General features: G+C 40.8%; 2 protein-coding genes across 3 annotated transcripts in view; one reads left to right on the forward strand and one right to left on the reverse strand.

Moving 5' to 3' along the window:
- Window positions 1–9212, forward strand: part of wscd2 (WSC domain containing 2) — a 32940-nt gene extending 23728 nt beyond the window's left edge. For both annotated transcript variants that reach the window (XM_079745238.1, XM_079745239.1), the window contains 5 exons: window positions 1869–1990; window positions 2347–2521; window positions 3480–3644; window positions 4314–4514; window positions 7519–9212. In XM_079745238.1, the coding sequence (XP_079601364.1) occupies window positions 1869–1990; window positions 2347–2521; window positions 3480–3644; window positions 4314–4514; window positions 7519–7871 (1016 nt within the window). In that variant the 3' untranslated portion in view covers window positions 7872–9212. The remainder of the gene's footprint in view (window positions 1–1868; window positions 1991–2346; window positions 2522–3479; window positions 3645–4313; window positions 4515–7518) is intronic.
- Window positions 9213–9750: 538 nt separating this feature from the next.
- Window positions 9751–11794, reverse strand: cmklr1 (chemokine-like receptor 1). The gene is made up of 2 exons (XM_079745258.1): window positions 11745–11794; window positions 9751–11323 (listed from the first exon to the last, which is right to left on the reverse strand). Exon 2 carries the CDS (start codon window positions 11286–11288, stop codon window positions 10242–10244), a length of 1047 nt encoding a protein of 348 aa, XP_079601384.1. The 5' UTR covers window positions 11289–11323; window positions 11745–11794; the 3' UTR covers window positions 9751–10241.
- Window positions 11795–14032: the final 2238 nt, after the last annotated feature.

Here is a 14032-nt window from a genome sequence, read left to right on the forward strand (position 1 = left end):
CTGCCAGACTATTACTATCTAAAGCCACGGACATACTAGGAGACTATTACTATCCAAAGCCAATATTGATGGGGATGTTCCATATTTTCATATTCTCCCTCTGTTGGTTTTAATGGTCAAACCATGCAGTACTAAGGGAAAATGTTCATATGACACTAACACTACGCTATAAACTATCCCTATCCTTTTTGGGGATTTTGTTTTTTAAACTGTGTCTAATCATATTCAATCCTTAATTATTGATACATTTATATTTATATAAATAAATTGAGCCATGGTCATTTGAAAAAGGGGAATGTGAATCCTCAATTATCCTTGTGAAATAAAATATGAATATGTGGCTGTTGAAACAGGGTTAAGTGTAGAATTCAGACCTTAAAGTCCAATGGGATAAACAGTGGATTCTTTCCAAAGTTTGCGTTTCAATTTTGGATCTGTTGGCTAATTTTACATGTTTACATTGGGGTGGACAAAGAACCGTTCCCGTTTTTTTTTCCCGTTTTTTCGGGGTGCAGAGACATTAATTCAGTGTTGGTTTTCGACCCAGAAGTTGTTTCTCTGACTCATGCTGACAACATCGCAAAAAAAAACAGACTGCACAACAAGACATAAAGGGGAAGAGCGATTCGTGCCGCACTACACATTTTCATCATGGATGCAATACATGCAATGTTACATGAAAATCAAATAATTTTAATGTCCTCTTAAAATAAATCTAAAGTATATGCAGTACTTAGTAACCCTAACCCAAATCAGGGTTGAAGGGTCATACTGCATCCCTCTAAGGTTTTGGACTGCCTCAATGTGCTATTTCACTGGGGTTACGCTAACAACATAAACAAGAGAGGGGCTCTGAAAGCTATTTTAGATGGCTTCTTAATCAACCCTATGCTGTTGACAATCAGCGAACAACTGTTTGCCTCTCGGGACGGGCAATATGGTTGGGGTTCTGGTGTTACCAGATAATCGATAACGGATCTCAAGGCCAAGACTGTCTCTTTTGTGCAGCCGTCTTTGTTTACCGTTTGATTAGGAACCTGAGATGCATGAATGGAGGAGACTGTATACCTGCATTCAACCAAAGCCCACTCAAAACTGATTGGTCAATACTACTCATAGTACAAACAGGCTACAGAAGGAGACTAGAGCGCTTCCGATCCACTGTGGTTCAGTTGCTTATAGGTTCTACATTCATATGCAGATATCTGGTTGTAGGGATGTCGTCTAGACCAGGGGTCTGCAACCGTAACTGTCCGAAGAGCCATTTTTGGTCCCACATCAAATAAAATGCATTACAACACCTTTTTTGACCCCTAAAAATGTGACCCCTATAATGAAGATAGCACGGCGTATAAAGATGTGTACATAGTTATACTGTATATAAAAAAACGAATAGGCTATAGTTTGCTGAATTTCTTCTGTGTATATTTTGGTTGACCAAATATTAAAACACTTTCCTTAGTTATTTTAGTGTCACCTTGATCTCCAAATAAGAGGAGTTCCCTTTGAAAGAAAAAAAGGAAATAGCCATTATTTATTTCCAAGCTTTTTTCGAAGCTTCAAGGAGCCACTGCAGGGGTTGGAAGTGTCGGATGCGGCTCCAGAGGTTGCTGACCCCTGACCTAGACTCTAGGGATGATAAGGGAACAACAACAAATACATCGGCAGCAGAGATAGTGCTTAACTCCCATCCTACTTGATGGATGGCAATGCAACAGTTTCAGACATCTCAGCTTAGCTAGCACTCCTAGATAAAGAGTAGATCTCTTGTGTGTACATAATGAAGACAACATGAAACATACATGTGTTCATTATGTGTGTGTGTGTGGGGGGGGTCATGTAAGTAAGATCCTGTTTCTCTGTTGCAGATGGAAGTGCCATATTCAAGGGCTGCTTCCTCAAGCCCGACAACGTCTCTCTGGCCCTTCCTGTTACAGCGGTCATACAAAACATGTCTGTTGACAAGTGTGTTGACATGTGCACAGAGAAGGTATAAAATATGTTTGTGTGTGTGTGTGTGTGTGTGTGTGTGTGTGTGTGTGTGTTTATGGTTGTCGATGCATACATACATACCTACCTACATACATACATAAATAAAGGCACATGCATGTGCCTTGATAGGTGTTTATATGTGTAATATTTATATGTATTTATATGTGTTATCTGTGTGTGTCTTTGTGCATGCCCAGTATGTGTTTATGTATCCATGTGCATACATCTACCTGTGTTTGTGTGATTTTCGTGTTCCTCTGTGTGTGTGTAGTGGTAGTATTGAGTTATAACAGTAGTCCTGTGTGAGTCCCGTGAGTGTGTAACGGGCGTGTGTGTGTGTCCTTGGCACCCCAGGAGCAGTCTCTGGCAGTGCTGGCTGGGGATCGCTGCCACTGTGGCTTCCCAACGTCACACTTCTCCCTCCACGAGCCTGAGGAGGAGAACATGTGCCTTCACCGCTGCCATGTGGAGGAGCTGGAGAGCTGTGGGAACGACCAGTACTTTGTCGTCTATCAAACACAGGTTCAAGGTACATGCATAGATACATAGTTACAAAGAGCATTGAGTAGGCCTAGCCTCTTCATTTACATTGTAAATAATATTGTATTATTTACAATGTATTCATTAACCAGATAATTTCAGCCCAAGTAACTAGACTGTGAATTCAGAGACATATTATTTAGGGGCAGGTACGGTTAAGACATCTTGCTGAAGGATGACAGGTAGTGTGGACATGAATGCACACTACCTTTATGCTGGGAGTCGAACACTCTAGCCACTACACTCCAATACCCTCCAAATTAAAGCAATATAATGCTACACAAGCCGCAGGTTCAATTCCCGGCACGTAACCTGTCTGCGTGGGGTTAGCTTGCGCTCTCCATGTGCCCCAGGATCTGTCCGGGATACCAAGGTCTTCTACAAAGACCTGGTTCAACTGGGTTTGCCCTTTAGTATCCTGGAATAGGCACCAGCTGTTCTGCCTCGCAACCATGACCAGGAAGTAGCGTCTGAAGAAAACAAATGTATCTCCATAACTTTTTACTTTACGTTTTTACTTGAGCCGTACCTTTGTTAGCATTGACTCTTGCACTAGTTGCCAGTGAGCCATTTCACTTCTCCTCTTTGGAAATTCTCTTGACGTCATTGAAACCACCAGTGACCCTCAGACAAAGGACCCTGCAGAGTCAGCATCCTGGTTGCTATAAAGACACGCTGTCACCCAACATGGAGATTTCAAAACATCACTGTTTTTATCTTCGTCAGGATGATGTGGTTGTGCAGCAACCACGTAAAATATATGAAAATACATTTTACAAGTTTACATTTATTCTATGTATATAAATCATATATATCATTGAGTGTTGTGCAGTTCTACAATCGGTCCAACTATTGAAGCGCAGAAGTGGACAAAAGTAAAAATTGCTACACAGTTGATCTATGAAGAGGTTCTGAGGAGGATTGCCTTGTGTTGGTCTTCCCCCTAGACAACCGCTGCATGGACCGCCGCTTTCTGCCCTCCCGTTCCAAGCTGCTGCAGGCCCTGGCCAGCTTCCCCGGCGCCGGAAACACCTGGGCCCGGCACCTCATTGAGCTCGCCACAGGCTTCTACTCGGGCAGCTACTACTTCGATGGCTCGCTCTACAACAAAGGTGGGCGTGATGCTCGACCAGACAGTAGAGTTGGACCCCTCGGTTACATCATCAACCTGTGTCATGTGGGACGTAAACGAACGCGTCAAAATTATTTGATTTTAGTTTTTCTTCATTCGTCCCAATGCTAAGGCTACGCTAAAACAATTTGAATATATTCGCATTTAATGCAAATATGTCACAATGGGATTACCAAACAACCTTGTTTGAGTTGGATGGGAACGCACACAAAAAACATTAACACAAACAATGCAGTGAGTTATTTGTCACTTATGTCTTCATTCACGTTCATTTCCTGTTTTCATGGTAATGAACTCTTTAAACAATGGGTACAAAGGTGGACAAAAGTCACATTTAGTGTAAGACAGGCTTATTTCTCCATTTAAAAAAAATGAAACTGCATAGCACAGCAAAAATAACTCAACTCCTATATTAAGCTACCCAGCTTGTAGGACCTGTATGGAGACAGTCCTATTCTTTCGATTCATGAAACAGCGCCTTAAAAATCGCTTTCGAGGTTAGGTAAAGTATTCACAGGAGATCCAAGTTTGGCAATGCCAGATGTGACCAGGTGTCCAACTATTTCAAAGACTCAAGGTTTGTAAGTGTCTAACTGTGCACATATGATGTGGCATTTGCCTCCTTATATTCATTACATTTTTCTCATAGGATTTAAGGGGGAGCGAGACCACTGGCGGAGTGGAAGGACCATCTGCATCAAGACCCATGAGAGCGGGAAGAAAGAGATCGAAGCTTTCGACTCTGGCATACTCATGATCAGGAACCCCTACAAGGCCCTGATGGCGGAGTTCAACCGCAAATACGGCGGCCATATTGGGTTTGCATCCCAGGCTCACTGGAAGGGGAAGGGTGAGTAGGCTGACTCAGAGCGATTGTTCTAGATTATTAGGCAGAGGCAGTGACACTTATTTCACTTCATGTGTCACTGCTGAGTGACACATACTGCTGACGTGGTGAGAATGTCACATCTTTAAACGCTGGCATTGGGAGTGAGCCCGTGAACCAGCATTTCTTACGTGTCCTCTTGAAATTTTGTTTATGTTTTTGCACCAGAAAACTCAGCAGTTGGCTCCATTGAACCAGAATAAAACGATTTATAGTGAGAAATTCCCTGGATGAATTGAGTCATGGAAGGGCATCTTTTATTCTGCAGTGATTTTTGGATCACATCTTTTCTAATGGAGGAGATAGCTACAGCAGACAAGCTACATGGTGCTGGTTTAATTATTATTGCAGTAAAATAAATCACCCCTTTCACACACTTACACCCACAACCTATTGAAATGTTGCTTTGCATTCAGAATTCACAATTATCATTATTACCGCCTATAATGCTGGGTTCCATTTATTCGGAAGTTGGAGCTGGGAATGACGTCATACCTGAGTTGACCGCATTCCAATACAGGTTGGAAATCGTTGATGCTATTTTTTATTGTCAGCAATGCCAGTTGATAATGCATTACGCGTAGCCTAATATGTTTTCGCATGCAAACACTGAAACATGTCCACAGATAGAAGTTGGACAGTTAAGTATGTACGTCTGATTTAATGAGACATAAATAAGACAGCATTGCTAAAAAACATTATATAACCACACTGTTGATGGCCGATTTGTCTGGTTTACATCTCAACATAGACAATGTAAACAATTAACCTGAGGTCATAACAAACCAGCCAAATCGTTTGAGAAAACAAGAACTGAAACCTGGATGTCAACAGAAGAAAAGTTTTTGTTATGTAACAATTGTTGTTATTCAATAAAAAAAAAACCATTTCTCTAACTGTTATTTTCACTTTTTATCTTAGCAGGAAGTAAATAATAGATGTCCTCACGGGACTCTTTCCAGAAGCTGAAAGAATGTAATACATTTGACAGGATAACATTGGTTCACTAAAATCCCAATAAATAGTATGTCATTGTATGCACTATTTCATTCGCACACATTCAAAGTAAATAAATAAGAAAAGATGGTTGAAGAGTACAAAAATTACAATGAATCCAAAAAATGACAATCTCAATACAGTATTCTCATAAAGCTAGCTTGTAAAAGTAAAGCTGGGAGAAATTGTTAAGGTAGCTTGAGAAAGAAAATGTGCTGTCCAGGTTTACATCAATGCTCTTAACCTTTATAGAGACAGCCAGGTGTGGTGACTTCTGCAATGTGGAGGGAACTATTTGTTTTTCAGTGTGTTGATTTATAGCCAATGAGGAGTAGCTCAGTTCTACTACTGTTGAATTTTAGGCAGTTGTTTGTCATCTGTACATCATGGAGACAGGCAGTAAGGGTACTGGAAGGGAGAGAAGAAGTGGGCTTAGTGGACACATAAAGCTGTGTGTCATCAGTATAACTGTGGAACTGAATAGCATAGTGGCAAAGGATGTTGCCATGAGAGAGGAGGTAAATAATAAACAGTAGCCTCAACACTGAACCCTGTACAACTCTGTTGAACAATTTATACTTTTGACAGGTAATTCTGAATTGGCCGTGTCTTCAAGGTAGGAGTCAAAACACTGCTACAAATCTAATGCTAGGCAGACGATCCGATCATAAGGAGCTGACGGGATACAGTGTCAAAGGCTGCTGTGAGTTCCAGGAGGATGTGGATAGGGAATAAAGTGGAATCAGCTGCACGGAGAAGGTCATTGATGATCTTGATCAGGGCTGTTTCTGTGAGATGTTTGAGGGGAAAGACACATTGGAATTGTGCAAAGAGATTGTTGTTGTCAGGGTAGATCTGAGAAGCATCTAGATGCAACTACCCTCTCAACTACCCTCGCAACTACCCTGACTCTAAGAGTCATACATTACATTTTAAAAGTAACCTTCCCTTCACTGTTCAGTGAAATTAGATGAGTGAGATGTGGTTTTGCTGAAGAATAATGTTATTGCCCTCACCACATCTCTGAGGGCAGATTACGTCACCAGTACTGTGGCTTGTCAAGGCTTGCCAATGGAGTCAAGTCAGAGGAAACACAGTTTAGTGTTTCTTTGGCTGTATACCTTGTTCGGTAGATGAAAAAGGAGTGTTTGGAAAAAGTATCATTGTGTTTCTGCAGTAGACGCATTTGACACCAGCTACAACTCAGCTGCCGTGTCCGGTCAAACCAGCGTTAGTAGCGAAGCAAATGTCTTTGGCGAGACTGACATTGGACCGGAATATTTGCGGGAATTCTGGCTGCAGATTTTTTCCAGTCTGGTCCGGTGGTTCCGCTCCCTTTGGCACAAATGGTTTCCATTGCTAGTTTCTGAAATGCCGGATCAGCAGACCCCTCCCTTTGATTAATAATTAATAAATTACACACTCTCCTAATTAGTTTATGCACTTGCTACTAGAGTTATGTCTGCCTAGGCTGGCATAACTCCAGAAGCAATTATTAAACGAGTGATGTAAAGCCTGGCTTTTAAATGGTGTCAGCCTGTTCCATTGTGCTTCATGACATGGAGGGAAACTCTAGCTTATCAATTTGTCACTTCCACATTTGTGTTCTTCCCCTTCGGGCTGCAAAGGGGGAGGCCGAAGTTACTTCTCAAAAAAAGGTGAACTTTCTGGAGATGTTAGCATTGTGTCGATTTTATCTTTGGGGTTTTGTTTGCACACTCACACCATCTGTTAAGTTCTTGTCATTCTGTCTCTCTGGTGATTGTATAAATGTTAGCATTCTGGTGATATAAAGATGTGAGATGTTTGCATCCACCCTGTTTTATCCCTGTATTTTGCATATTACACCTTGAACTTATTACTTTTGAATGGAATTAATAAGTAATAATAATAATTCTAATAATACATTGTATTTAAGTTTTATCTTATTTGATTGTATCTGATTCCCCTCGTCTCTCTCGGTATCCTCCAGAGTGGCCAGAGTTTGTGAAGAACTACGCTCCATGGTGGGCGTCCCACACCCTGGACTGGCTGCGCTACGGGAGGCACGTCCACGTGGTTCACTTCGAGGACCTGAAGCGGGACCTCTTCTCCCAGCTCAAGGCCATGGTGCTGTTCCTGGGTCCCGTGGTGTCTGAGGACCGCTTGCTCTGCGTGGAGGGCCAGAAGGACGGGAACTTCAAGCGCTCGGGCCTGCGCAAGCTCGAGTACGATCCCTACACGCCGGAGATGTGCGCGGACATCAACAAACTGATCCGAACAGTGGACGTCGCGCTGAGGGCCAAGAACATGTCGGGCGTGCCAATGGAGTACATGCCGAGATGATACACAAGATGGCTCCCCCTTTTCACTGTCGTCGTTGGACTTGATTTTGTTTTTCCCCTTCTGTTGTTTAACATTTAATTTAAATGATTTGTTCTGTTCTGAAATTCTGTTAGTCGTTTTCCCCGTAAACTTTATTTTGTGATGTTTGCTGTTGAAATATATAGCAGCGGTTCAATGTTTATTTATTATTTGGGTTTTAGAAATGCGTACTTGTTGAATGAGATCCGTCAAAGCAACGATGCCTTAGTAAGAAGGTAGATTTGCTCTCATAGTACGGAGGCAAATCGCTGTTTTACCACAGAATCATAATCATAGTAGAAGGAAAAATGCAATACAAAGGTTTGTTGAAACACTGTATGGAATATAATATGGACTTTATTTTTGTGAAAAATAGAATTGAAAAGATGTCTGCTGCTACCACAGCTATGAATAATGCTATTTTATACACCGCAGATTGATCCTGTATTTAAAGGAAGCCCAATGCTGGTTTGAAAAAAAACACTTGCATCTTACCCATGATGATGGTTGTATTTGTACTCTTCTCTTCGAGACTCTTGTCTCTCCATAACTCTATATTCACAAGGATAGTGATACCCGAAGCAGTAAAATCAGCGAAACTTAATAACTGATGATAATACGGCAATTTTGTTTTATGATTTGCAGATGTGACTCGGCTAAGTTATGTTTTCTACACTGGACTATCCCAAATAGCATTTACTGTGCATGACCACGTCCCCCGAAACCACTGAGGAATTTGGCATTATGTTTTACGATATGTTATCATTATTATTATGATTTAATGTATATCTCAGATCTCCTATAGACTCAAGAAAACTTCTGGTAGTACCCCCATATTAATCGTAGCACATAAGGTTAAAAAAAATAAGTTGAAAAAAATGAAAACATCCAATTTGTTGATTACAATTGTATTTTTTTAAAGAAAAGTTTATTTTCTTCTCGACTGCTAATGTAGCTTAAGCAAATCCAATCTACTCCAAAAGCATAATGCATTCTGTTAAGGGTTTTTAAAATGGCACTTTTAACACTAACCTGTAACCTGCTACTATGTATGCTTCAATAAAAACACAAGCTTCTAAAGGACTTCCATATACTGTATACTATACATGTATATATTTTTAAACATTTAAAAAATAAGGATAACAGCAGAACCTTTGTAAGGCGAGATATTGTTTTCTATTTTTACACCTGCATTAAGCTTTAGTCAAACTTGCTTTCATGGAAGGACTGGCAGTCTGTATAAGGGTGTCACATGAGAATGTATTTTCTATATGGGATGAATGTAATGTTTTAAAGGCCCAATAAATACTCTAATTAGGTAAATTCATCCGTGTTCTGTGATGTGAGGTCATTCAATCATTACGTGTAGGAAAGACGATCAACAGCTACAATTATTCAATAATTGCTCCATTTTGTTGAGCAATTATTCATTAGAAAATATATATATTAATATTAGGCCTACCTGTCGTTAATAATAGGCCTATAAGGAGGAACATTACCTTGTTTGTTTGTTGTCATAGGAGTAGACTGTATATGAAGTGATACAAATACATCTCCTATGTATCAACTTTAATTCATGTTTTAAGGCCTTTCCCAAAAAAGGATCTCGCTCTACAGTAAGGGTCATAAAAAGTGAAGCTATGGGCTATGGACTCTAGCATCTAAACACATCTCTGTAAAAAGAAAATGTGTATTCATGGATGACATTACAAATCGTTGAAGGAATAGTAAATGTGCCACATGTTTCTTATAAACGTTGCCATCCTACAAATGATCTAATCACATTAGCTTATTACAAAGTTATTACTTACTTATAAAAAACAGAAAATAGAAAATAGAAATAATGATTTCACAAAATTCCTACATCCACATTCCTTTTAATGTGGTTATAAACTGACAAGACATTCAAATTAAAAGTATGCATTTCCATATGCCTCTGTGAACAATCATATTAAGTAAACAACTCTATACAACCCTAACCGGACCAGGACTAAGCTTAATTTACCTGAGAAATATTTGATATATTATTTATAGATCCAATTTCACATTTACCACACTTCAATCAACATGATTTACAGTGAATACTGATTCGGGTCATGAAGGAGCAGAAAGGGATTGGGCATCTTGGTCAAAGATGCTTACAGGTAGCCCGTGTACATTAGGGACCCAACCCACGTCCTTAAGGCTAAAATCAAACACGCAAGCCACTGCGCTATATCCGTCCCCGTCTACATTCTTTGTACAACAAATCAATAATTGCATTTGACGTATAGGAGCTATAGGTAGGAAAACATTGCCATCTGGACACAGACAACAGATGTTATGTTTGTAATGTTCATGAGCTGAAGCATTCTAGATGTGTGTAGAGGCCCTGGCGTCATAAGAGCTGGACCTGGACAGGTACCGGCTGAGGGTGCGGCCGTCTTCACCCATAGCATTCTCCATTTTGTTGAGCAGGGAACTCTTGAACTTCTGCTTGAAGTCGTTGCCCATGAAAACATAGAGGAACGGGTTCAGGAAGCTGTTGGCCGTCGCAATAGTCGTGCCCACCTGTAGTCCAATGGTGAGGATCTCCACATTGAACTGGTGGTGGTTCAGCTCCAGCAGAATGAAGATGTGGTATGGGAGCCAGCAGATGAAGAAAGTGGCGATGAGGGCCGACATGACCTTGAACGGTTTGGTCGATTTGGTCATCTTGTTCTTTGTGAGTTTGAGGATGATGACAGAGTAGCAGAAGATGATGATCAAGAAGGGCACCACGAACCCTCCAAGGAAGCGGCTCCACGCCACGTACTTGTGGCTGTGTCGATACATGGTGTAATTGTTGACGCAAGTTACCTTCCCTCGGTGGTCGGTCACGTCACGGAACAACATACTTGGCATGCTGAGCGCGATGGACATCACCCAGGCCAGGACCACCACGGCTGAGGCCTTCCTGACGGTGCGTTGGTTCTGCGCCCACACTGGAAACGCCACAGACACGCAGCGGTCTGCGCTGATGACCACCAGCAGGAAGATGCTGCTGAACATGTTGAGAAACATGACGAAGGAGGTGAGCTTGCACATGACCAGGCCGAATATCCACTCTCCCATCGCCAAGTATGCGATACCAAAAGGCAAGCAGGCACAGAAGATGAAGTCAGAGATGGCCAGGCTCAGGTACCAGGTGGTGTTCACCGACTTGTTCATCTTGAAGCCGGCGATCCAAATCACGACAGCATTGCCGCAGAAGCCCAGTATGAAGATGACGACGTTGATTACGATGAGTGCAACGCAGGCAATCGAATCAAAACAACCTGTGACGGTTTGGGAAGAGGAACCCTGCATTGTGGTCTTGTTATCGTCCTCCATGTAAGTGTAGTTGTAGTACTCACTGGAATCATAATCCCCTAAATCCATTATGGCAATGGTTGAATAAAGGTCAGCACAAAGTTCTGAGGAAAGAAATATAAACACAACACAGTATTTTAGTTAAGACCACCCTTTACATTTCATGGCCAACATATGGTTACATATTACAGTAACTAACTTTTGTCATTGGTTTTTATTCTGTCGATTAACTGACACAGTTGTACATTTAAGATCGTAGTAATTCAAGAGAGCTGAACTGATTTAAGAATCCACTTAAAAAAAGTAGAATCATGTGTATAAATTTGAATTAAAACAAGAAAATGGCTGAGCTTTGTTCAGAGATGTAGTCGTGAATGGTTCAAACTCTTTTTAAAAGGGCAATTTGTCTAATTACACACCTAAAAGGTTATTTTTCTTATGTTTACAAATGTAACCTTATTGTTGTGTGTGTTGTTTTTTTTTATCGGTTGAAAAGATTGTAAATGTGAATAAAAGAGAGCCTACCGTTGCCACAATGTTCCAGTGACTTAAATGCCTCCGTGTCTTTGACTGCTTTCGGCCTTTTGTTCTTCTTTTAAAACCTTTTCTGACAGCCTTTTTAGGTTTTGAAATCAGCTGATTTAGCCCTTGCCCAACATTTCCTACCCCCACTTGCTTTCACTACTGCATTTTCAACATTGGCCATTTCCATGAGGTGCTAATAACATCATTGTATGATCGACTTATTTCCCTAATAGTTTCAAAAATATGTATATAAAAAAACGTGTGAGCAAAGAATTTCAATGAATGTACTATTTTAAACAAAGTATTACCTTTTGACTTTCTCAAGATGAAGTCTAGATACACTCTTGAAATAATAGGTAACTCATACTAGGTTATTGGGCATTCCCCTTTTTTATACACACATGTCCAAGTCTCCTTTGTATATTTTCCAGCTCCTCATGTATGCTTAGTTGTAGTAACAACTATGAAATGACCTTGAATGTCTCTTCAGAACCAACATAAATGATGTTTGCCACATCCTGGATGAACAACCAAACACCGAATGAATGAACCCTTTGATGAGCGTACGATAGGCCTACGACAGCTGTAATTATACAGTATTTTTAGATTTACATGATAAAGATATAATGTGTATTTTTTCGGTGGGGGAAGGGTGTACCAATCAAAACAATAAAAAAGTACTTGTTTGATGGCGTCGTTTCCGGTTAAAAACGATCTGGTGAGACAGCAGCGATCATGTTCACGGAATAGGTCATGTAAAACAGTTTATTTTCCCCAGTATTTTTAATCCTGAAAAAAATATTGGTTTTTAAATAAACATGTTGCTTTGCGATTAATGCATTTACATTAAATGAGTAGTAGTAGACTTTTGTCATTGCACATGTCACAAGTACAGAGCAACGAAATTGCCAGTCCAAGAAACATAAAAAAGACAGTGTGGGGAGACAGGATGGAGAGACTGTCGGGACGCATGCGCTCCCTCATTATTAGATAAGAAAAGGAAAACGAGGGAAAACGAGGGGGAAAAAAAAAGATAATTCCCAAACTAATCTTTCCCAAACTAGGCTCCTCAAAGGGGGTCACAGTGTAGGGATTAGGAAAAAAAAAACACCTCAGCACATAAGCAACATATTAAAAACATCACAAACACATGTGGGAGGGGGTAGGGGTGTCAGGGAGGAGAGGTGTCACAGCTGTGTGTGTGTGTGTGTGTGTGTGTGTGTGTGTGTGTGTGTGTGTGTGTGTGTGTGTGTGTGTGTGTGTGTGTGTGTGTGTGTGTGTGTGTGTGTGTGCGTGCGTGCGTGCGTGCGTGCGTGCGTGCGTGCGTGCGTGCGTGCGTGCGTGCGTGCGTGCGTGCGTGTGTCTGTGTGACGCCAAGGACTCCATCTCCACTAAAAGAGTGTAGCTCGTTCAGATAACTATTGATTCTGGGACACTGGGGTTCGGAGGAACGAGTTTGTAGTTTACGCTCAGCTCTCGTCTCTTGTAGTGCAGAGCTGGCCCCTGTGGGGAAAAAAGACATTGCACTCTTGCATTGCATTCATTGCAGACATTACATTACGTGTAATATTTGAATTGTATTGCAGTGGAATCCGAGTGATATTATCAAATAAGAGCTTCATAAGGTATTCTGCTACAAGCCCATTGAATATATTAAATTATGCCTCGGAGACCCATTAGACTGTCTACCTGCACTGCACCATAATTAATCTCAAAACGAGAAACAAAATAACTGTCAGAAGGAGGGAAGTGGAACAATTAATGGATGGACAAAGCAAAAGCAATAGCAAACATTTTGTTGAGGTAACGCTGAAAACAACTGTGGTTTATGGGCCAATAGACTTTGCTTCATTTGTTCTGGTTGATGTTATGCTCTATTGCTACAGTCAATAGTTCTGCTTTTTTTTTGTCACTTTCTGGTAGATCAAGATAAATACAAGACGCTGACTGTATCTTCCTTAACACAATATAGATATCTGCCATAAAACAAAATAGGGTATGTTTGACGTGTCTATTCATGCAAGTAGTTCCTGTTAGCAGAATGGATGGTATGCCGTACACAAGGGTATTAGTCTCCCACGGAGGGCTTACTGACAACACATATGGGTAAAATAATCTCTGACAGTGTCATCATAACCTCTGTCTTTAAGCATGCTTTATCTTCCAACAATCCCAGGTATAGTTGAAAGTCAATTGTGCAGGCCTACATAATAACAATAATATTAATATGTTTATTTTATATAGTGCCTTTCTCAAACTCAAGGTCGCTTTACAGAGTTATGAGCACA

The sequence above is a fragment of the Pollachius pollachius genome, assembly GCF_949987615.1.
Source record: "Pollachius pollachius genome assembly, chromosome: 1".
Classification (NCBI taxonomy): Eukaryota; Metazoa; Chordata; class Actinopteri; order Gadiformes; family Gadidae; genus Pollachius; species Pollachius pollachius.

What these genes read in the sequence shown, in the direction of transcription:
- cmklr1 (XM_079745258.1), bottom strand. Translation starts at nt 11,288, where the DNA reads ATGGATTTAGGGGATTATGATTCCAGTGAGTACTACAACTACACTTAC.